Below are 18,651 nucleotides of genomic sequence, written 5' to 3'. Positions count from 1 at the left end.
GGCTGTCGTCTGGCCTACCGCTAACTTGTAAGCCACATCTCCTGTCTTCAATCCATCTCATATGTTTATGAAGGTCGCTAGGCCTAGAACTCTAGAACCGTCCGCCCACAGCTGGTTCCCCACGTTATGCGCTGTGCATACGATTAGCCTTTGAGCCGCCCTACATTATATTGTCGACAGTGACAACTATCGTGCTATTTCGAGATGCTAGTTACTATAGGTCCTTGCAGCTCTTGCGGTCAATGTGTCCACCAGTCTGTTGAAAACCGTCTCCGGTAGAGAAGATTGGCAGAGCCGTTCATCGACTGGTACCTGATAACACCAAAAATGTCCGACTCCAATGAACCGAAGCCATTGGCTTCGGCCTTTGATAGTCCGACATTTGGAGAGGACAGCTCTTTTCACGTAGACCAACCGGTTGGTTCCATGTCTATCTCTCCATGCGGTCGAGACGTGGTTCTGGCGTCGAAGGAAGGTCTTCACATTATTGACCTGGATTCACCTTACTCTCCACCTCGGTATCTTCCACACCATACTCCTTGGGAAGTCGCGGACGTCCAATGGTCTCCTTTTGCTGCTCGAGACTATTGGGTTGTTAGCACATCTAATCAGAAGGCGTTGGTATGGAACTTAGCGATGCGGAGTTACCAGAATTCTATCGAGCATGTCTTGCATGCACACACCCGCGCCATTACGGACATAAACTTCTCAGCACATCACCCTGATATCCTTGCGACATGTGCCGTCGACAGTTTCGTTCACTGTTGGGATCTCCGAGCTACTTCCCGGCCGGCCATCTCGTTCTCAGACTGGTTCGCCGGAGCTACTCAGGTAAAGTGGAACCGACAAAATCCATATGTGATTGCGAGCTCTCACGACAGATACCTTCGGATTTGGGATAAGCGGATGGGAGCTTATCCGATTCGGTCTATCGTAGCTCACGATACTAAGATCTACGGCGTTGACTGGAATAGGGTCCGACCCGGGGCTTTAGCAACCTGTTCCTTGGACAAAACAATCAAGTTCTGGGATTATACAGTTGAGGATGATGTGCCGGAGAAAGTGATCAAGACACCGTTTCCTGTTTGGCGTGCACGGAATACACCTTTTGGCTGGGGTGTCTTGGCTATGCCTCAGAGAGGGAACAGTGATCTCCATCTGTACAGCCGTAGAGCTGTGGAGGGCGCGGATCCTGATAGCCACCTCACTCCAGTGCATAGCTTTCCCGGCCATAAAGGTCAGGTTAAGGAATTTCTCTGGAGGGCGCGCGGTGATGTTGTTGATGGCATCGACCACAGAGAGTTCCAATTAGTGTCTTGGGGTACTGATAAGGAACTCCGTCTACACCGGGTCGATCCTGATGTTCTACAAAGAGTTGGTTACGAGAAAGGGAAATCGTTCATATCCAATCTAAACATCACACGGAAGGGAGCGGTCTATAGGAGCTTCCGGGACGAGAATGTCGGCCTCGAACTAGAGGAAGATGGTGCTTTGTCACCAGCATTTGCGACTCCCGTGCGTCCGTCTTCTCGCGGCGCCGGTATAAATGCTATATCGATTCCGTACGCCCCCGCCTGGATACAAGGGGGCAATGCCGACTCGAGGATTGGAATGAAGAGTAGAACCGGTCTGCGAACTGACACCAACCCGATTGCCTGGATGAGGGGCGTGAAAATATCAGGATGGGATATCGAAACGCTTGGGGACGAGATAACTCACGTGGGTGAAAAGTTTACAAAAGTGGCTTTCGAGTCAGTCGATATCAGGCGGCGAAAAGCCACAATATCTTTGCATGGGCCATGGGGCGCTGACGGTGCCTCGCTTTTCATTCGAGTGGACATCAAGTTCCCACCAGATTACCCAAAGGACGCAGTACCCACATTCAGCGTGCAGAGGACTACGGCTGTCAGTGACCAGCTCGCCAGCAAGATTATTGCGGAGCTGCAAACTATTTCTGAGACGTATCTGTCATACAAGCGGGGCTGCCTTGAAGGTGTTGTTCGGTACCTTTTGGGTGAAAGCAGCCTCGAAGAGAGCATCGCCTGGATCCTGGGAGAAACAGCGGAGACTATTAAATCACCAACCAATGGCCACGACGGAGGCGACGAATCCAGTGATGAGGATGAGGTTGGCTTATCGCAGAGCCAAGACCTAGCAATGAGTTCCGAGCTGATTCGACCTGTCAACGCAAACGTGATGGTACCTAGAGCCAGAGAGTGTGGAGCGGTCTGGGGCAAGAACGGCCGCCTTGTATGCTTTTTCCCAACAAAGAAAGATAAATCAGCATACTCTCTTGAAAATCTCGGGTTTAAGGAAATGACAAGACTGTCAAGATCTGATAATCTCTTTGAGAGATTTGGACGTTTTGAAACAAGTTCACCAGGGCCACGAATAACAGGCACCATAGCAAGCACTGACGATGGTGCTTCAGAGTACTCAGATGACTCCGAAGCTGAGACCTCGAGCTCTTCCGGGTCGTCGGGTATTCTTTCAGGTCTTCAACATCGCTTCCCCACACCCCAAACATGGCGTAGTGTTGGTAGTCTTGGGATGTACCGGCCCCGCTCAACAGACAACTCTCAGAGGTCGACTGTCGGCGGGATGACTTCAGGATCATCTGACACACCGCAGAATGTCATTACTATTCATGATCTAAGTGGTATATTGCCGGCCAAGCGAGAGCTGGCTATTGCATACCGTATATGCGGCGAAGTCGTTGATGTTTGTGCCCACAACGCCGCGGTTGCCTTTGATCATGGTTACTATGAGCTGGCTCGTATTTGGGGCCTGGTCAAGCTCATCTTACAGCAAACAAAGTCATTGAGGTCACCTCCTGTCATAAATAGTATGAGCAGGTCTTTGCGCATTCAGCGCAAAGATAGTGCTATAGACCTAAGCTTCGACGCACTCCATCCCGACAAGACGTCTCAAAATACAACAAATGTCGTTGAATGGGGAAACCATCCTTTCGGCCGCCATTTGCTCATTCCAGCTCTTTTTGCTCATTTCGAGCAGGTTGGTGACATACAAATGGCTGCGATGCTCTCCTGCGTTCTGTACGAGCCAAACCTCGAGCGGCCTCCGTCCAAGGGAGGACTATCACCAGAACAAGCAGACCATTTTTTCTTTCCTCTAGATGTCTATAACAACGCCACCTTAGATGCGAACAAATCGCAAGCGGTGACGTCGCTCAACTCCACACCGAAAGATAGCCATGCCACACCTGGTGCGCAGAGCTCGGGACGATCATCCTTTGAGTTGTGGCGGGTGGGCACAACGCCCCCTTATTCCGCGGGTACAACCCCTCCTTTGCTTTCTCGTACGAGCGGATTAGGTATCGAGCGCAGGGCAATCACTCAGCACGCGTCATTGGCAGCTTCTCCCGATCAACAAGCACAGCCACGAAGTAGCTCTGGTTTTGGTTCAGCTCTCGCGTCGTCTCTCACCAGGTCTTTCAGCACATTTGCGCCATCCTCAGCTTCGCCTCCAGCAGGAGACCTTCTTAGGAGGAAGCATGCCCAAGTTGAGAGTCCTCGCACAGCCGTAGCGTCTGGCATATGGAACCCTACCATTACTACACCTAGACCTGCGTCTACAAACAATGATCATCTCACTTCAGCAGCTATATCCAACTCGCAAACCCACTCTGATACGGAGAGCGAAAAGCTGACTCCAAAGAATGCTAACCCGACGAAGAAAGTTCGGGTTACGCTGAAGAACAAAGGTGCTTTTGACAGCGACAATGCTACACAAGCCTTGTTCCTTGACCCCAAGAAAGATTGCTTATACCGGTCATATCGCATGGCCTATGCCCATTTGCTGTCTGTTTGGGGGCTGCCGATACAGCGAAGTGAAATACTGAAAATAGGCGACTTGAAGCAACCGAACCATGCTCCTACTCGTGAAGGAGGCCCTAGTAGCCCTGAAGACTCGTTCTCTCTACCGCGTCATATCCGAACGACCTCGCCAGAAAACTCAGCAGACAAGGATGGAAAAGGCCTTGGAATTCAACGACATTGCATCGGTTGCGGGGCTCCACAATTATCCATCTTCGCCATCCAAACTACCGTCGACGCCGCATTGGCTGCGAGAAAGGGCAAAACCAAGGGCGACGCGACCTCGATAACCTGCGCCAAATGCAAACCCACAAGGCGACTGCCACTCAAGCTTCCATGCGCTATATGCCACGAAGTAGTCGAAGGGATGCTCACACCATGTCTCGGCTGCGGTCACGTCTGTTGCTTCAGCTGCTACCGCGACTGGCTCTCCGTGGCCTCCACAGATCCGACCCAACAGCACAGCGATGACAGCGACCAAGAGCCGAATTCGCAATTCTGCCCTTCAGGCTGCGGCTGTAAATGCGCAGATCACGGCATGGCTGATATAGTGGCCTCTTCACCATTGGCTTGGAGCCGGGCTTCATCCCCCGTCCATGAGGGCGACAGTTCTAATCCAGCCTCTGCGTATAGACCCCAGAACAGACGGGAGGCGTCGAGGTCCATTGATGGTCTGGTGAAACCGGGCCATGGCCATGGCCATGCTGAGGATGACCTGGAGCAGTGGGGGGCGTCTCCGTTTGCTTCTTTGGCTAGGGGACTAGGTGGGGGTCTTAGTCGGGGACTGCGTGGGAAGGAGGATAGGCGGAAGCCAGGGAAGACGCCGGGGAGCTCAACGTTTGTTCCGAAGAGATCTTCTATGAATCAAGTTCTTAGCTGAGTTGGGTTTGGTTAAATTGGGCTCTGATATGATTGGCTACGATTATACTATATTGTTATCTTGTTATATACCCTGATCGTCAATCGATTATGTACTTACATTCAACCCTTCAACACTCTATCCCTCTACTCCAAAGAGACAGGGACCTCATACGAAACCCTACTAATCCCTTTTTGCCTACTAATCTTCCTAATCACAATCCTCCCCGTTCTTTTCGTGCTCACCACATGCGTCCCCCCACACGGATTCGCGTCCAAATCCCCAATCTCCGCAACCCTCACTCTCCCCATCCCGCTCACCTCCCGCCCCTCCACCATATCAAGCTCGTCTCTGCGCCTCTCAACCTCCTCCTCACTCCACCAGCTAATCCTCACATCAAGATCCATATCAGTGATTTCGTCGACTTTTGCCTGGATAAGCGGCTTATGCTCATTATACAGCAATCCTTCGAACTCCAAGCACGCCTCGCGGGGGAAATGGTTCGCCTTGACCTTTTTGCGCTCGCCCAGTGTCGTAGATAAAAGGCGCATTGCGAGGCCGAGGATGTGACCCGCTGTGTGTAAGCGCGAGTGATAGTTGCGTTTGGCGGCGTCAATGTGTAAATTTACCGGCTGGTGTGCAGTGAAATATGGTTGCTTGATTGAAGGGGCCTTAGCAAATCGTCCGAAATGGAGTATCTTCCCGTCGCTTGTTTTGCGGACGAGCAGGACTTGGAAGGTCCCGTCGGCTTCACCATCTGCATTAGCTCCTTCAGAAATGCTGGCCTCTGCGTTCATCCTTGAGTCTAGGCACGGTGAGATTGCGATAATACCCGTATCACTTGGCTGTCCCCCGCCTTGTGGGTAAAAGACTGTTTGTTGTGTGGTGACGGCGAAGATATCCTCCGTCCTGTCTTCGTCGTCGGGTCCAGAGCTGACGTTCTTTGCAAGCCGCTTCTCCTCATCGTTTAGACTGGCAAAGGACTTGGAAGAGGTTACTTGCGTGCTTGTTGTGCATAGGGTGGCGTCGTCTAGGTAGATGGCTTCGGTGGACTGTGCGATGTCAGAGGTGTACTCCACTGATTAGAAGTAAATATGGGATACCATTTTAGCTCTTCGTAGGCGGCGATACCTGGTTTTTGTGGGATGGAAGCACCTTGTTGTTATTTATAATATCAGTTATAGAATAAAAGATGTCTAGGTGTGGTTGGGGTTTCCGTGGACTGAAATGGTAGGGTGGAGCTGAGGATTGGAGAAGTATCGACACGGGCTAACACAGGGAAAAGAGAGTTATGCAAAGATCTATCTTTGGTCATAGGACATGAAGGAAGCTAACTATCAACAAGGATCTACTAAGTGTTTAGTCATCGAATTGAGGCGGTGCTCTAGATATTTAGGGTGCACAAAATATATAGTGCACATATGGGGGTCAAAATTGCGGCGTTATAAAATATATAATTATATCTTGACTCAGCCACCTCGATTCTTTCAGGTAACACTATACTTCACTATCCTGCAAAGAACAAGAGATTCACCCACCCCAAAAGTCCTCAAAGTCACCAAGGCCCTAGTGTATGACAACAGCAACATGATCATCCATATAATTGGCAATATTCCCCAAAAAGCACGCCGCCAGGATCGATACGCCCCCAAACCCAATGCTGACATAATAAACCCACTTGTAGCTCTCCGCATATGCAAGCTGCCCAGCAAGAACGACAGCCTCATATGCGGTCTGGCTGCCCTTTATTCCGGGAATCTCGTGCAATCCCTCCAGGAGAGACGCACTTGTCAGCTCAATTGCCTCGGTGATCAGGCTTGCGTCTGTAATGTTGAGCTGCATGGACATAATGCCGCCGATGTAATGCTCTGCGTTCGGGACAAACTTGTTCACGAAGACGTTGTAATATATCGTGTAGCCGATACTGCCACCCACGACGCGGATGGAGAGCGTTAGGGCTGAGATGGTGGCGATCAGGTCCTGAGTAATGGGATTTCTATTAGATTAAGCAGTAAATTAGGGGTAGGAATGAGTGAAGCGTACATCTGGGCAGATGATGGTGGTGATTATGGATGCTGGAACGACTATCCCGCCAATACCTAGGCCTGCAACGATAAGAATGCCCCAGAGTTGGTGCATGTTGTCGACGTCCGCTACGGCCATAGCGCCGCATCCTGGTCAGAGTCAGAATATTGAATGCTCATCAACTTGCTTGTTTGTCGAGTGTACAAACCTGCCGTCATCAAAACACTGCTAGCAATCAAGAGTTCCTTGTTGTGGCCACGAAGGACGCTGAGTAGCCATAGAACGATACAGGCGCCACCCATGATCCCAAAGCCGATGGGAAGGCTGCGGATACCGATATCGATGGGGTCGTGGCCGTAAACGTTGAATGCCTGTGTAGGCCAAAACATGAGCACGGAGAAGAAATTGGCACCAGAGATAAATGTAATGACAAGAGTTAGAATTAATGTACGGGGCTCCTGCTTCAGGCGGCTGGGGAAGATGGGAAACTTTGCGCCGTAAATTTCCCAGAAGGCAAAGGCGACTAGCAGGACTACCCCGAGGATAAGAGGGGCGAGAACGTGTGCGGAATCCCAGTCATACTATAGTAGGGAGTTAGTCCACATGGATAGACAGTTGACGCCAGAGCGAGAAAGTGTACTTGATAGCCACCCCATTGCATTCCGGCCATGAAAAGAATTAAGCCCACGATGCTTAGAAAGCCGCCGACGAAATCAATCCTGCCGATTATTTCTGCTCGAGTAAGACCTTCCGAATTAACTCGAGGTGGAGGGAAATAGAAGATTGCTGTAATGATCAAACCAAGCCCACTCCACGCGGCGCAGAAAGCTCCGACGTGACGCCAACTGCCTGCATCTGCTATCAGCTGGGCCCAAAGCACTGATGGCGCGAATGGGGCAATGGTAAAGATCAAGACAGCGACATATTTGCCTCGTTGGCGAGTAGGTGCCATCTCGGCTGTGGCGGCCAGTGCCGTGAGCTCGTTGACTCCAGCACCTGCGCCGGCGATGGCCATTCCGGCTGCCTTATATTAGATTTGATCTGACCGGACGAGAAATGAGCAATGGCATTGATTCGTACCAATAAAGGTATTCATTGCATGCGCCGTCGAGCAAATAATCATTCCGACAGTGACCAGAGAAGCCCCAATAAGAGCAACATAGCGGCGCCCGATGAGATCAGAGAGAGAACCGACGAAAGGACAAACACCAGCTAAGGCCAGCAGATTCCCTAGGACCTATTGAGCAGTATATGTTAGCTTCTTCAGATCTCAAACTGGCCCGAACCAGGGAAAGCACACACAAACCAGACCCATCTGTCCACTCCGCCGATATCACCATAGATAATGGGAGGGATACCACCGAAAAGGTAGACGGGGATCTGACTACCAGTCCAGAGAAAAGCCATGGCTGTGAAGCCCATGAATCGGCGGAATGTCATCTTGAACATGAATCAATAACTGAATCAATAACTGCATTCTTGAGGAGCCTGATCCAGCACGAGTGATTCATACCTTGGTAGATTCCTGTCCATCTTGAGATAGCCCAGTCTCGTCAGCATACGTCCCGGTATGTTCCTGATGGCTAGCATTTGGCTTTATGTTGTCGCAAGTCTGGTTTGACGTCTTTTCCTCTACCTGGAATTGACCGAAATCGGTAGGACTCGAAGCCATCTCAACGGTTATCGATGAACGGATTAAGGTCAATGTAATAAAATTTGTGGAGACTGATGCAGTAGGTAAGAAATACCCAAGCTTCAGATAAGCATGGGTATCATAACATTGCGGGTATTGCAAGACTTTAAAGCACAAACCAGCCGTCTAGCCCCTCTCTTACCCCGGATTCTGGCACTTGTATACTGGACCCAGAAGGTGGGGATAACACCTAGAAGCGAGCGTTGAGTGACAACAACGAACGAGCAGTACCGACAAACCTCACATCTCAAATGGTTCCTCGAGCCTAGGCCGCGGCAATCATCACTGAGGGGTTGAGACATTGCCGACAGAAGAAACAGGTATGGCTACTGCTAAAGAAGAGCACAACAGACAATGCGGGGGTTCCGAGGATCCTGCATGGAAAACGTGGACCGTGTCCAATAACAGTAACAGCGGCCGAATCTAGATAGTGGCTAGTCGAAGTCAAAAGGCCTGTCATGGAGAGCTGGCAAATGAACGCGCTTCCCATGCGACGCTTTACGAAGATGACCGTTTCAGGACTGCACGCGATGATCGGGGAATATTAAACGACGCAATCAAGGACCAGGGTCTGCTACAGGTCATACAAGTTCGGCACTTTGCACCTAGGAGTCGCAGATGATATAGCGAGAAGTAAAGAGTGCAAGTGCCGGCCGCTAAAAGAGAAGAATGTCTGGGCCTCTTCCAATTGCCTGTTTTGCGCCGACCTTTCACATCTGATCATGATGCACTGACATACAGAGTATGGAATGAGCGCCTACTGCATGATGTGATCCGGATAGTATGATGGAATGAACCTCCTGCATTGAGCTCATGTAAGTGCCAACCGAACCAGTCAGCGAGGATCAAAAGGCGCCTTCCAATTTCCGCAGCTTATATCCTCGAGGGACCACAAAGAGCCCCTTGGCTACGGTGCACACGTTGCCGTCCTTATCACGCACCGATCCTATCACGTAAGCCTTGCGATCTGTACTCCGTTCCTCATCTAGCTTCGCGCTGAAAACGTAAATCCCTTTCGACGTGGCCGCGCGTAGGTAATTGATATCTAGATTCGCTGTAACTGCGGTACGCTCAGGGAAGTGTTGGATAGCCACTCGAGCTAGATGTTCGTCCAGTACAGTGGCAAGTGCGCCGCCATGGACAACAAACGGCCATCCCTCCATGCCATGCCCGATGTATACGAAATTGTAAGCCGTCTTATCTTTGTGATTCCAGAACACTCGCTGTGCGATCCAATCAGTTAGCCAAGAGGGACCCGTCTACCAAGCATAAGCTTGCCGCGTTTGCTCGGCTATCCTTTCTTTTACAATGCCAGCAAGGCGTGCGGCGCTGACATCTCAGTGAAGATGGAGCGCATCGCTGAATGGGAGTATTGCAAAACGGAACCCACACACCTGGAAAGCCAACCTCGAGGCTCCGCTCAGTGGCCCAGACGTGAGCCTTTGTGCTTTGTCCTCCTCTGAAAAGTTACCGTAGACTTTGGTCTCGACATAATCCGGATTCTCCCGCAATTCCTTCATGAGGGGGAGCTTGTCGACCGCGTCATTATACCATTTTGTCAGGGATTCATCCATTGGCGACCCCGGCGTAAGTGGCGGGTCTAGGTACTGGCATAAGTGGCGCCCATACCCGAGACCGATTCCGCCAAAGATACCAGCATATACGAACCGTCGCAACCACGGGCGCCGCTTAGGAGCAGGTTGATAGCCGACTGTGCTAACATTTCTCGAGAGACAAGGTAGTAATCTGGCAACCGGGCGGCGATGAGCTGCGGCATGACGGAGCCGGGGATGTACAACTTGACGGGCCCCGAACATGGTTGTCGGTTGTCACATTGCAAGCTGAAGAGCCGAGTTGTGCAGACGGAAGACTCGAGGCAAACAGTGTCCCCGGACTGCGAACACCAGCCGAGGTCCAGTTCACGTGACATGGTTGGCTGTGCCGGGAGAGGTATACTACGAACTGAGTGAGGACAGGTAACCAAGGCTTGACTGTTATATTCCATGATCGGGTGACTCTACAAAGAACATCTAATCCGTACGCATCGAGAGTTATCCAGAATCTGCTTCTATTGAGGTATGGATGAAGAGAAAACCATGAACGGTTCCACCATGATGAAAGCTAAGAACCGACTGTTTCACAACGTGCCATCAAACCATGCGTATTATGTCATTGACAAAGATTAGCCGTCGTATGAGGCAAGTCTATTCAGTTGTTGGCAGATCGACGGCACGGTAAAGAAGGATAAGAGCCGAGTGCGATTCACCTGAGATATTGCGTTAGCAACAGTTCGTCTCCATTAATGTTGTTTGGGAAGGGGAGGGAATGTCGGTAAAGAAGAACTCACCACCTCCAGCCAGAGTCTCAATTTTCGAGCCATCTACCTCGGTCACCTTGTCGTCGTTGAACCACCACCACTTGTCGTCACGCTCCTCCTTACTATTGCTGCTTTGTTTCTTGACGTACGAAGTATAGTGGCCGCTGTCGGCACTTGCACCTTGGTGCGTGATCACGCCTCTCAGCTCATAGAGGCCAGTCTTGTTTGTTCCGCTGTCTGCGCCCAGCTTCGGGTCAATAAGCTCGGCCAGCTCCTTCTTGGCTGCGGTGATGGACGCCTGTTTTTCCGCCTCATACTCGGCATCGCTCTTGAAGACGTCGGTCATTGCAGCGTCCTCATCCTTTTCTGAATTTTTTCCCTCCTCCTTGCGCTCTTCAGTAGCCTTCTTCTTCTGCATAGGCTCCAAGCTTGAAGCGTTGTCAGTTTTCGCATCCTCCTCTCGTTGACGGGCAATCTTCTGGCGCTTCCGCGCACGCTCAATGTCAAGCTCCTCCTTTCGAATGTCTCGTACTTTGTCTCGGACAGGGATGAGCTGTTTCTTGAGCTCGTCAGTGCAGAAGTCAAGCACGTCAAGCTCCGCAGGGAATGTCACTTTGCGCATAATCTTAGCTTTCTTCTGCGCATCGCGTTTCCAGAAGAATCGAACGAAATGCACAGTGAGATATTTCGGCAGCCGCGCGATGCGGGAGCGCTTTGTGTAGACGGCATCACGGTTCAGAGTAGGAGAATGTTTTTCAATCTTCTCTTCGAGCCCTGATAGTATACCATCGTGCAGATGGTTTGTTTCTTTGTCGATGTGGCAGTCAAGCTTGAAGAAAACGTCAGAAGTTGTGTTAGGTTGTTCACCAGCCTCCTTTGCTGCCGGTTCATCACACTCAGTGACAGATTCAAATCTTCCGCCCATATACTTTTCCACAAATGATACTTCAGTCGCAGACTCCCCCTCGCCATCTTTAATCACCAATTTTTGCCGCAGCTGCGACACAATCTGCGACCAAGCTTCTTCCGCATCCTGTTGGGCGTAGCCATGACCGTTTCGGTCCTGTTGAGCAAACTGAGGAAATACGTTTCTCAGAGCATTGAGAAATAGAATTGGAGGAAACCCTTCCTGAGTCTCGGACATCTGTTTGAACAAGTCCCTCAACGCGGAAGTGAGGTCCATGGAAGCGCCCAGGCCACCAAGCCCAAGATCAGAAAGGTTCGAGAGGCTCGACGCACCGCCGATGTTCCTGGATGGGCGGTATCTTTGAAGTTCCTCGTGTAGCTCCGGGACACTCCTCAGCGTCTGCAATGTCGAGTTTAGGTAGCACGTATTTCCCAGATTTTGCAGCCCGGCCGGGATGGCCCCTGCTGCCTTGGCAGCCTCTGCTTCCGTCATATCCTCTAAGAATTTCACAGCTTCCTTAGGTCGTGTCAGTGTTCCGACGCCTTGGTCCCCGGAAGGGGTACCCATCATCATGAATGTCTGGTTCGGCTTCGCATTGATGGTTGATAGTAGAGTATCGTTTTTAAGCTGACCTCCCTTCACGAGAATCTTCTGTCGCTCAGGTTCCACTCCTGTAAGAGAGTATAGCTGATATTTGAATGTTTCGCCATTGGAATTCGGGTCGAGCTCGACATCGTAGCGCTTCCCTTGATGCTTAACGATAACTAGTGTAGAGTTAGCTATGTTGCTGTCATAGTCGCAACATATGATCTTTTAGGGCCATACCTGGTATAGAGGCCATTTTATCGTCTTGTCGCCGCTCTAGACGTGAAAAAGTGCCTTGCGAAGCTTCTCGTATAAGAGTGTAGTGGCGTAGGTACATCAGAGCGATTGTCAGCTTGTTTGGAGAGGCGTGGGGCCCAGGATGCAAACAAAGCAAACTTCTCCAGGCCCGATTGCGGGACGTCGTCTATCGAACTGGCTGACCACTCAACACTCTAGTCTCCTCCCCTTGCTCTACGCCGAACTTTTGAAACTATTGCATTGATGTCCTAGAAGCTGGGCTTGTGGGAACCTAGAATTGACTGAGCAGAGAGTGTTGAAGTTGGTGCTTCTTTGCTGACTCCTTGAGCCCACCCGCAACACTGCATTATACGTCACCCCTCATTATGGTAGGTAGCAATTGAACCAAGCACTTTAAGCTGTCTAACCGACAATCGCAGTCCCAATCCCTGCGTCCGTATCTACAATGCGTCCGGTCATCGTTGACTGCCGCGCTTGCCATTTCCAACTTCGCATCCCAAACGTCCGAGCGGCATAATGTACCTGAGATCGAGGCCGCGAGCTCCCCCGAACTTCTCCTTAACCCTCTGACAATCTCACGGAACGAGAATGAGAAGGTCTTGATTGAACCTAGTGTGAACAGCGTGCGTGTGAGCATTCGGATAAAACAGGCAGATGAAATTGAGCATAGTAAGCTTGCGTTTGATGCCGCTGCAATGTGGCTTTAACAGAGTTACCGGGCTATACGCTAACGTGGATCAAGTCCTTGTCCACAAGTTTGAACGCTTCTTGACCCAACGCGCGGAATCTTTCTTTATATTGCGAAGAAAACCTGTGAAGGTACGAAGACATGAGGACATGAACTCGTCCCGCCATACCGCATAGCGGCTGACAAATGAGCAGGGCTACGATATCTCTTTCCTCATTACGAACTTCCACACAGAAGCCATGCTTAAACACAAATTGGTCGACTTCATTCTCCAGTTCATGGAGGAGGTGGATAAAGAAATCTCTGAAATGAAGCTTTTCGTATGTTACTCTTCAATCTTGCCCCTCTGGCTGAAGTCCATGCTGACACTTCCAAGCTGAATGCTCGCGCTCGATTTGTCGCTGAGTCCTTCCTGACGCCGGTAAGTTCTGTTGCGCAGCGCTGGGACAATCTCTCTAATCAGCGGTGCAGTTTGATTAGGTTATCCCGAAGCCTGATGCCCACAAACCACCAACGTCCCATTTCTCAGTTTCCTACACCATTAGATGTGTAGACTATTTAGGATGGCCTGCGCTGTTCCGCTGGCCGAAGAATTGTCTCTGTATATGGTCAAGCTTGATACTTCTTCAAATACATATCATAAACAATAACAAGCTCGAGTCCCTGCACCTTGGATATCCCCGTTTGAATTAGACAGCCCAGAGTCGCCATATGTTCGAGTTGTTATTCCACGTGATATTCCTGCCTGTCATGCACTTGTTAGATGTCTTTCTTTATAATTTAGATATCTTTCTTTATAATACTGATCTCGTCCTTAGCTATCTCGGGCTACATGCCATCGCGGCCTGCATTGCAGGTGAATTGAACTCGGCGGCTGCTCAACTAAGCTAGCATGCGCTTGTCTACGGCAAGTCTACAATAACCCCTGCTGACGATGATTCAAAACATAAATACTGGAAGTATCATTCAGGATTGCTGGTACACCCTGTGAGGCATCCACAGAGCACGGTCATTATCACACGAGAGATTGTGTGCGGCACGTCACTTCATAGCCCAGTTCCTCCAGACCAGCTCGAGCAAGCTTTCAATAAGACAAATAGCTGGTCTCGGTTCTACTGTAGGTATACCATAACTCCAGCTATCAGCGGCGGACTTCCAACGTGCGTATTCCCTTTGTTTAACTCTTTTACCCCCTTTAGCCATTTCAGGTCCATTTGTCTGTGTACAAGGCTCCAAGGAATAGATTTCGACTTTTCGTTTCTTAGCATTCCTATTCCACAAAATACAGGGACACAAGTATTCCAGCATTCCCTTTGATTGTTTCAAATTCACAACTGTTCTTAATAAGAGTGACGACTCAGCACTGTCTCGGCATAGAGATAGCACTTGAATAGCACTCACTTTGTCATCCTTTCTCCTTCTCCTTCCTATTCCTCCCCATCATCGCGTTCTCTACGTCTCCTGGTCCTTTGGGGATAGGACCCAAGCCTATCTCTCCTGAATCCAACATGAACCCTAACACTGCAGCTTTCGTGCCTGGCCACACTTACCAGCAAAGCGATGGAGATGTGGTTTCCATTAACAGTTTTCCCGACAGTAACACTACTCCTTATATATCGTCTAGTGACATTACCCCCCGCGTTTCCGAGTTTCCTTCTATGGAGGCCCTGAGGACCTCACTTCAGATACTCTCAGGCCCCTACCAGGACGCTTGTAATCTTGTTGACCGGTCCCAGATTACTATGATGCCGCAGCTCTCACGTACGCCTCATGAGACTGAACTTGTGTCTCGCAGTTCTCAGCGCCCTGAACCCTCGCCTTTGCACCGCCTGAGCAACCTTGACCTTCAAGATGCGCCAGAACGCTCTAGGCTTCTCGCTGTATATACACAAAGCGTTGATAAAACGACAAACCCTGGTTACATGCCGATTGGTAGCCTGGTCAATCTCAAAGGGCCTCCGAAGTGGGGTGTTGTCAAGATATCCAACGTGAGAGGCTTGGTCGTGCGCCATGAACGTTAGTTAGCTAATTCGATTTAGATTCCTTACGGCGTCACCAAGCCGGAGGTTTTCCAGTTTATTGGCCGCCAGGCACGCCCCATTACCGAAGAGATGGGCTGCCCGATCCACATCATCATGGAAAGATCTACCGCGAAAACGATGGACTGCTATGTCGAGTTTCAGACTGTTCCTGATGCTTATGAGACCGTTGAGCGCATAAACCGTGTCCAAAGTAATGGACGTGTACCTCGTCTTGGAGGTCGCCAAGTTGATGTCGAAGTAAGTGACCAGGATGCGCTCTTGAAGGATTTATTCCCACGGGCAAATTGTGTCAAATGGGAAGCTGGGATGCCCAAGATTCAGCCGAATCACGACCAAATCGCTTGTTCTGGGTTCAATGGGTTTTTTACCTCCGAGGAGATTATCATGGCTATTCGTCATGCGGAGTTACCTAGGCGTGTAAGTCCTAATCATCCTCTTTATTACGCCAATAGCAACTGAACACAAGCTATCCAGTCTCCTTTTTCTGAGAAATGCCCCCAGCGTACTTATGAATCGACCATAAGTACGCTTTACAAGGTACGGCTCTGCTGTCAATCTCATTAACCATTTTGTGTCCAAAAACTAGCTGATCATGTCTCTTGTCGTCATAGTTCCCCTGGTATGCTCCTTGGACATATACGGTGGCAGATCGCAACCAGCTCTTCGAATTGGCCAACCGTCACATACAATGCCTTGCTACTGGTATCAAACACAAGACCGTCGGCCTCCTTGAGAAGCTTCTTCGTGAACTACTTCAGGCTGGCTTGAGTTGTCCTGGATTCAGCGAGCGCCAGAAGTATACCCTTTGCATGAACTCGCAAATTGAGTCCGAAATCAACAAGCTCTCAGTCATGAGCAAGTGGTTTCCGTTTGACACGCTCTCTAATAAGCCTGACTTCCATGAGGACATTCATATTGTGAGTGTTCGCGTGCTGAGCCTCTTGAAAGCACTAACATTATTAGTACTACGCGGACCTTATCTCTCAGAGTGTCGTTCCAGATTTGGAAAACTCGGGTTTGATCAATAAATTTCCAATGGATATGCTCTACCTTAGTTCTCCGTACGGACGCATCTGGCTCGAATGGTCGCAGAACGCCGCCAAGGTTCATTGGGAGGATGCTGTTGAGTACGAAATGAAGATCCTGCACGATCTCGTCCTCCACGGCTGGATGAATGACGACAGGAGCAACATGCTGAATTTGAACCTTAGAAGGCCGTCTGGAGAATTGTCGTTTCCACGTGGCCTTAGCGACCGCCGCAACATGTCCCTCTCCCTCTACGCATCTGATACCGACGAAAGCCAGGCTCAGACCGACTCGTCATCCCGCAGCGGTGTCTACATGCATCACTTCCGCCGTGCAAGTGAGTCTGCAGGATCAGGCAGCATTTCTGGCCTTAGCGGTCCCAGTACCACTTGGACTCATGCGTTGCTTCTTGACTCATCTTTCGAAGCGCGTCCTGCGTACCGGCACCACCGCAAAACCGAGTCGTCTCCTATGTGCCTCACTCCTACCACGAACAATTGGAGCCCGGAGATGACCGGCTAGAGGGAAGGTATAGTCAAATCAGGGCGCCATCCATTCTTTTTCTTTTCCCTCAGACTTCAGGTATGAACTAACCAAAGTGTACCGTCAGGACATACGCCTCTACACGCTTGGATACGCTTCGTCCAGGTCTGTACTTTATTTTGCTTTAGGGGCTTTTCAGGCTCGCTCATACCCATACGATAGGACCGAGATACTTGTCTATTGGAAGGAGAGACCGGTCCGTGCTCGAAGTCTCTTAGGTATTACCAGGTCTGCGATATCATCGTAACGATTCTGGACTAGAAGAATGCTTGGGAAACTTGAATACACGATACACTGTCACTTCCTCTAAAGTCACGCATTATATCCACTTCTTCAATTTTTGAATGAGGCTCGTTTACTTTGGCGAGATGGGTCAGACGCAGCTAAATTGGCTTTTTAGAGTCCCGAACTTCCTCGAGAGCTATGTATCTAACGAACCCCATATTCCTGCCTCATCTGCGTCCAGTGTATCTTGGTCATTGGCCTGCGTAGCCCCATCCTGCCTCTCGAGCAGCTTCTTCCTCGCCAACCCCTCTGCCCTCATTCTCTCTCTCCGTTTCTGTGGATCCTCCCACCCAGGCTTCGTCTTTCCTTTGTAATTAGCGCCGTTAGGGCTTTCCGAGGAACAGTTATTCAGAAGCGCTATTCTAAATCGCTTTTTACGCTCAGAGTTCGCCGAGAATCGCTCGTTCGACATCGTAACCAGCATCTGGAGATATTCTTCCGATACCAGGCTTCGGATAACGTCGCTACCGTCTTCATAATACCCTATCACAGATTCTAGTGCTAGACCTGCTGATCGGACAGCGACGATCGGACTAGGTCCCTTGTCACCTTCTACCAGGCATCGAAGTCCCTGGAGCCCACTCTCTCGGAATCCCGAGCTTGAGGCCGCCGATAAGACGGGCTGGGCGTGGTGTAGTGTTGCGGCCATTATGTGGAGGATCTACAGGTCAAGTTAGCATGGTGTCGCAGAAGGTGATGCTCTTGCTTGCTCAAGCTTGAGATACAAAGACAAGAGACAACAGGCAGATTAATTGCAGGACTTCCAATGCAGAAAATAGGCGGTTGAATTAGTAGGGTAAGATTCACCATTGGTTCAAAGTGAAAGCGCACAAGACGCAGGGCGTGACCTCCTTTATCCACGCCCGGTGGCTTCCCATCTCCAGGAACCATCCCAAACAGCTTAAGCAACGACCGATTCTCTTTGATCTCTAGCGGATCATGCGAAACATACAGCCATCTTCCCGCCCCCTTGCCACCAGAGGGCACGAATTTTCTCCCATCGCCAGCTGACGGGCTCTCTCCAGGCAAATTAGGCGCTTTTCTCCCCTCCAAGAACACGCTGATGCGGCCAGCGCAGCTGCTTGTCGTCACCAAACCAGGGAGAGTGTTGATGTCTTCAATAAGGTCGCGGATCCCCTCGTCGACAGACCCCTTGGGTGAAAGGTCAGAATATTCTTCCTCTGGTGCCGAAAGTTCAGCGAGGATCTTGGTTTTTCGCGATAAGAAGACTGGCGGGATCATTGTGTTCTGTTCATCAATTCTAAATACCACCGTTGCTAATTTTGCCTCTTATGATAGGGAAGTATGGAGCCAACTCTGTGATACTCGTGCTCCAGCTCACGAGCTTTGCTCCTGCCTAAAGGGGAAAGTCGATCGATGCTGTGAGACAAAACAAAGGGAAACACTCAAAGAAACATTCGTGATAGTGGAAAGGCCACTTGAGTATTTATCCAGATCGAAAGGGCCCGGTTCTCTGATAGAATCTTACTGAGGTGCTTGATCCGAAAATCCTTCCAAGTCCTTGTTTCCAGTGGGGTCGACACTAACTGATCGCAGCCCGGTCCTACCGCAATCTCGCCCCCCCTT

At 50.3% G+C, this 18,651-nt stretch overlaps 7 protein-coding genes across 7 annotated transcripts; 3 read left to right on the top strand and 4 right to left on the bottom strand.

The window, feature by feature from the left end:
- Window positions 1-241: 241 nt before the first annotated feature.
- Window positions 242-4,716, top strand: BDW70DRAFT_170897 (Mtc5p; the record flags this gene model as incomplete). The annotated part of the gene is made up of 2 exons (XM_073743054.1): window positions 242-2,845; window positions 2,879-4,716. Exons 1-2 carry the CDS (start codon window positions 328-330, stop codon window positions 4,714-4,716), a joined length of 4,356 nt encoding a protein of 1,451 aa, XP_073592769.1. The 5' UTR covers window positions 242-327.
- Window positions 4,717-4,841: 125 nt separating this feature from the next.
- Window positions 4,842-8,392, bottom strand: BDW70DRAFT_163049 (putative MFS drug efflux pump; the record flags this gene model as incomplete). Its single annotated transcript, XM_073741236.1, has 8 exons — window positions 4,842-5,747; window positions 6,283-6,675; window positions 6,739-6,869; window positions 6,929-7,301; window positions 7,361-7,740; window positions 7,801-7,957; window positions 8,023-8,160; window positions 8,234-8,392. The coding sequence occupies 8 exons, from the start codon at window positions 8,390-8,392 to the stop codon at window positions 4,842-4,844; spliced, it is 2,637 nt and encodes an 878-aa protein (XP_073592768.1).
- A 625-nt stretch (window positions 8,393-9,017) lies between these two features.
- On the bottom strand, window positions 9,018-10,337 carry BDW70DRAFT_142564 (PaaI family thioesterase). The gene is made up of 2 exons (XM_073737946.1): window positions 9,808-10,337; window positions 9,018-9,636 (listed from the first exon to the last, which is right to left on the bottom strand). The coding sequence occupies exons 1-2, from the start codon at window positions 10,228-10,230 to the stop codon at window positions 9,259-9,261; spliced, it is 801 nt and encodes a 266-aa protein (XP_073592767.1). The 5' UTR covers window positions 10,231-10,337; the 3' UTR covers window positions 9,018-9,258.
- Window positions 10,338-10,393: 56 nt separating this feature from the next.
- Window positions 10,394-12,531, bottom strand: BDW70DRAFT_142563 (ubiquitin-specific protease UBP6). Its single transcript, XM_073737945.1, has 3 exons — window positions 12,463-12,531; window positions 10,761-12,401; window positions 10,394-10,679 (listed from the first exon to the last, which is right to left on the bottom strand). The coding sequence occupies exons 1-3, from the start codon at window positions 12,476-12,478 to the stop codon at window positions 10,618-10,620; spliced, it is 1,719 nt and encodes a 572-aa protein (XP_073592766.1). The 5' UTR covers window positions 12,479-12,531; the 3' UTR covers window positions 10,394-10,617.
- A 150-nt stretch (window positions 12,532-12,681) lies between these two features.
- BDW70DRAFT_104560 (actin-related protein 2/3 complex subunit 4 family protein) lies at window positions 12,682-13,922 on the top strand. Its single transcript, XM_073734370.1, has 6 exons — window positions 12,682-12,848; window positions 12,900-13,149; window positions 13,223-13,299; window positions 13,363-13,488; window positions 13,545-13,589; window positions 13,640-13,922. Exons 1-6 carry the CDS (start codon window positions 12,846-12,848, stop codon window positions 13,646-13,648), a joined length of 510 nt encoding a protein of 169 aa, XP_073592765.1. The 5' UTR covers window positions 12,682-12,845; the 3' UTR covers window positions 13,649-13,922.
- Window positions 13,923-14,676: 754 nt separating this feature from the next.
- Window positions 14,677-16,758, top strand: BDW70DRAFT_170889 (uncharacterized protein; the record flags this gene model as incomplete). Its single annotated transcript, XM_073743053.1, has 5 exons — window positions 14,677-15,156; window positions 15,208-15,627; window positions 15,685-15,747; window positions 15,822-16,127; window positions 16,174-16,758. 5 exons carry the CDS (start codon window positions 14,677-14,679, stop codon window positions 16,756-16,758), a joined length of 1,854 nt encoding a protein of 617 aa, XP_073592764.1.
- Window positions 16,759-16,884: 126 nt separating this feature from the next.
- Window positions 16,885-18,643, bottom strand: BDW70DRAFT_104556 (tRNA wybutosine-synthesizing 3 family protein). The gene is made up of 2 exons (XM_073734369.1): window positions 17,872-18,643; window positions 16,885-17,725 (listed from the first exon to the last, which is right to left on the bottom strand). Exons 1-2 carry the CDS (start codon window positions 18,304-18,306, stop codon window positions 17,201-17,203), a joined length of 960 nt encoding a protein of 319 aa, XP_073592763.1. The 5' UTR covers window positions 18,307-18,643; the 3' UTR covers window positions 16,885-17,200.
- Window positions 18,644-18,651: the final 8 nt, after the last annotated feature.

Source organism: Aspergillus foveolatus, assembly GCF_047715535.1.
Source record: "Aspergillus foveolatus strain CBS 279.81 unplaced genomic scaffold BDW70scaffold_61, whole genome shotgun sequence".
Lineage (NCBI taxonomy): Eukaryota > Fungi > Ascomycota > Eurotiomycetes > Eurotiales > Aspergillaceae > Aspergillus > Aspergillus foveolatus.
Note: the sequence above shows the minus strand (reverse complement) of the source record. Positions and strands in the feature narration are given on the sequence as shown.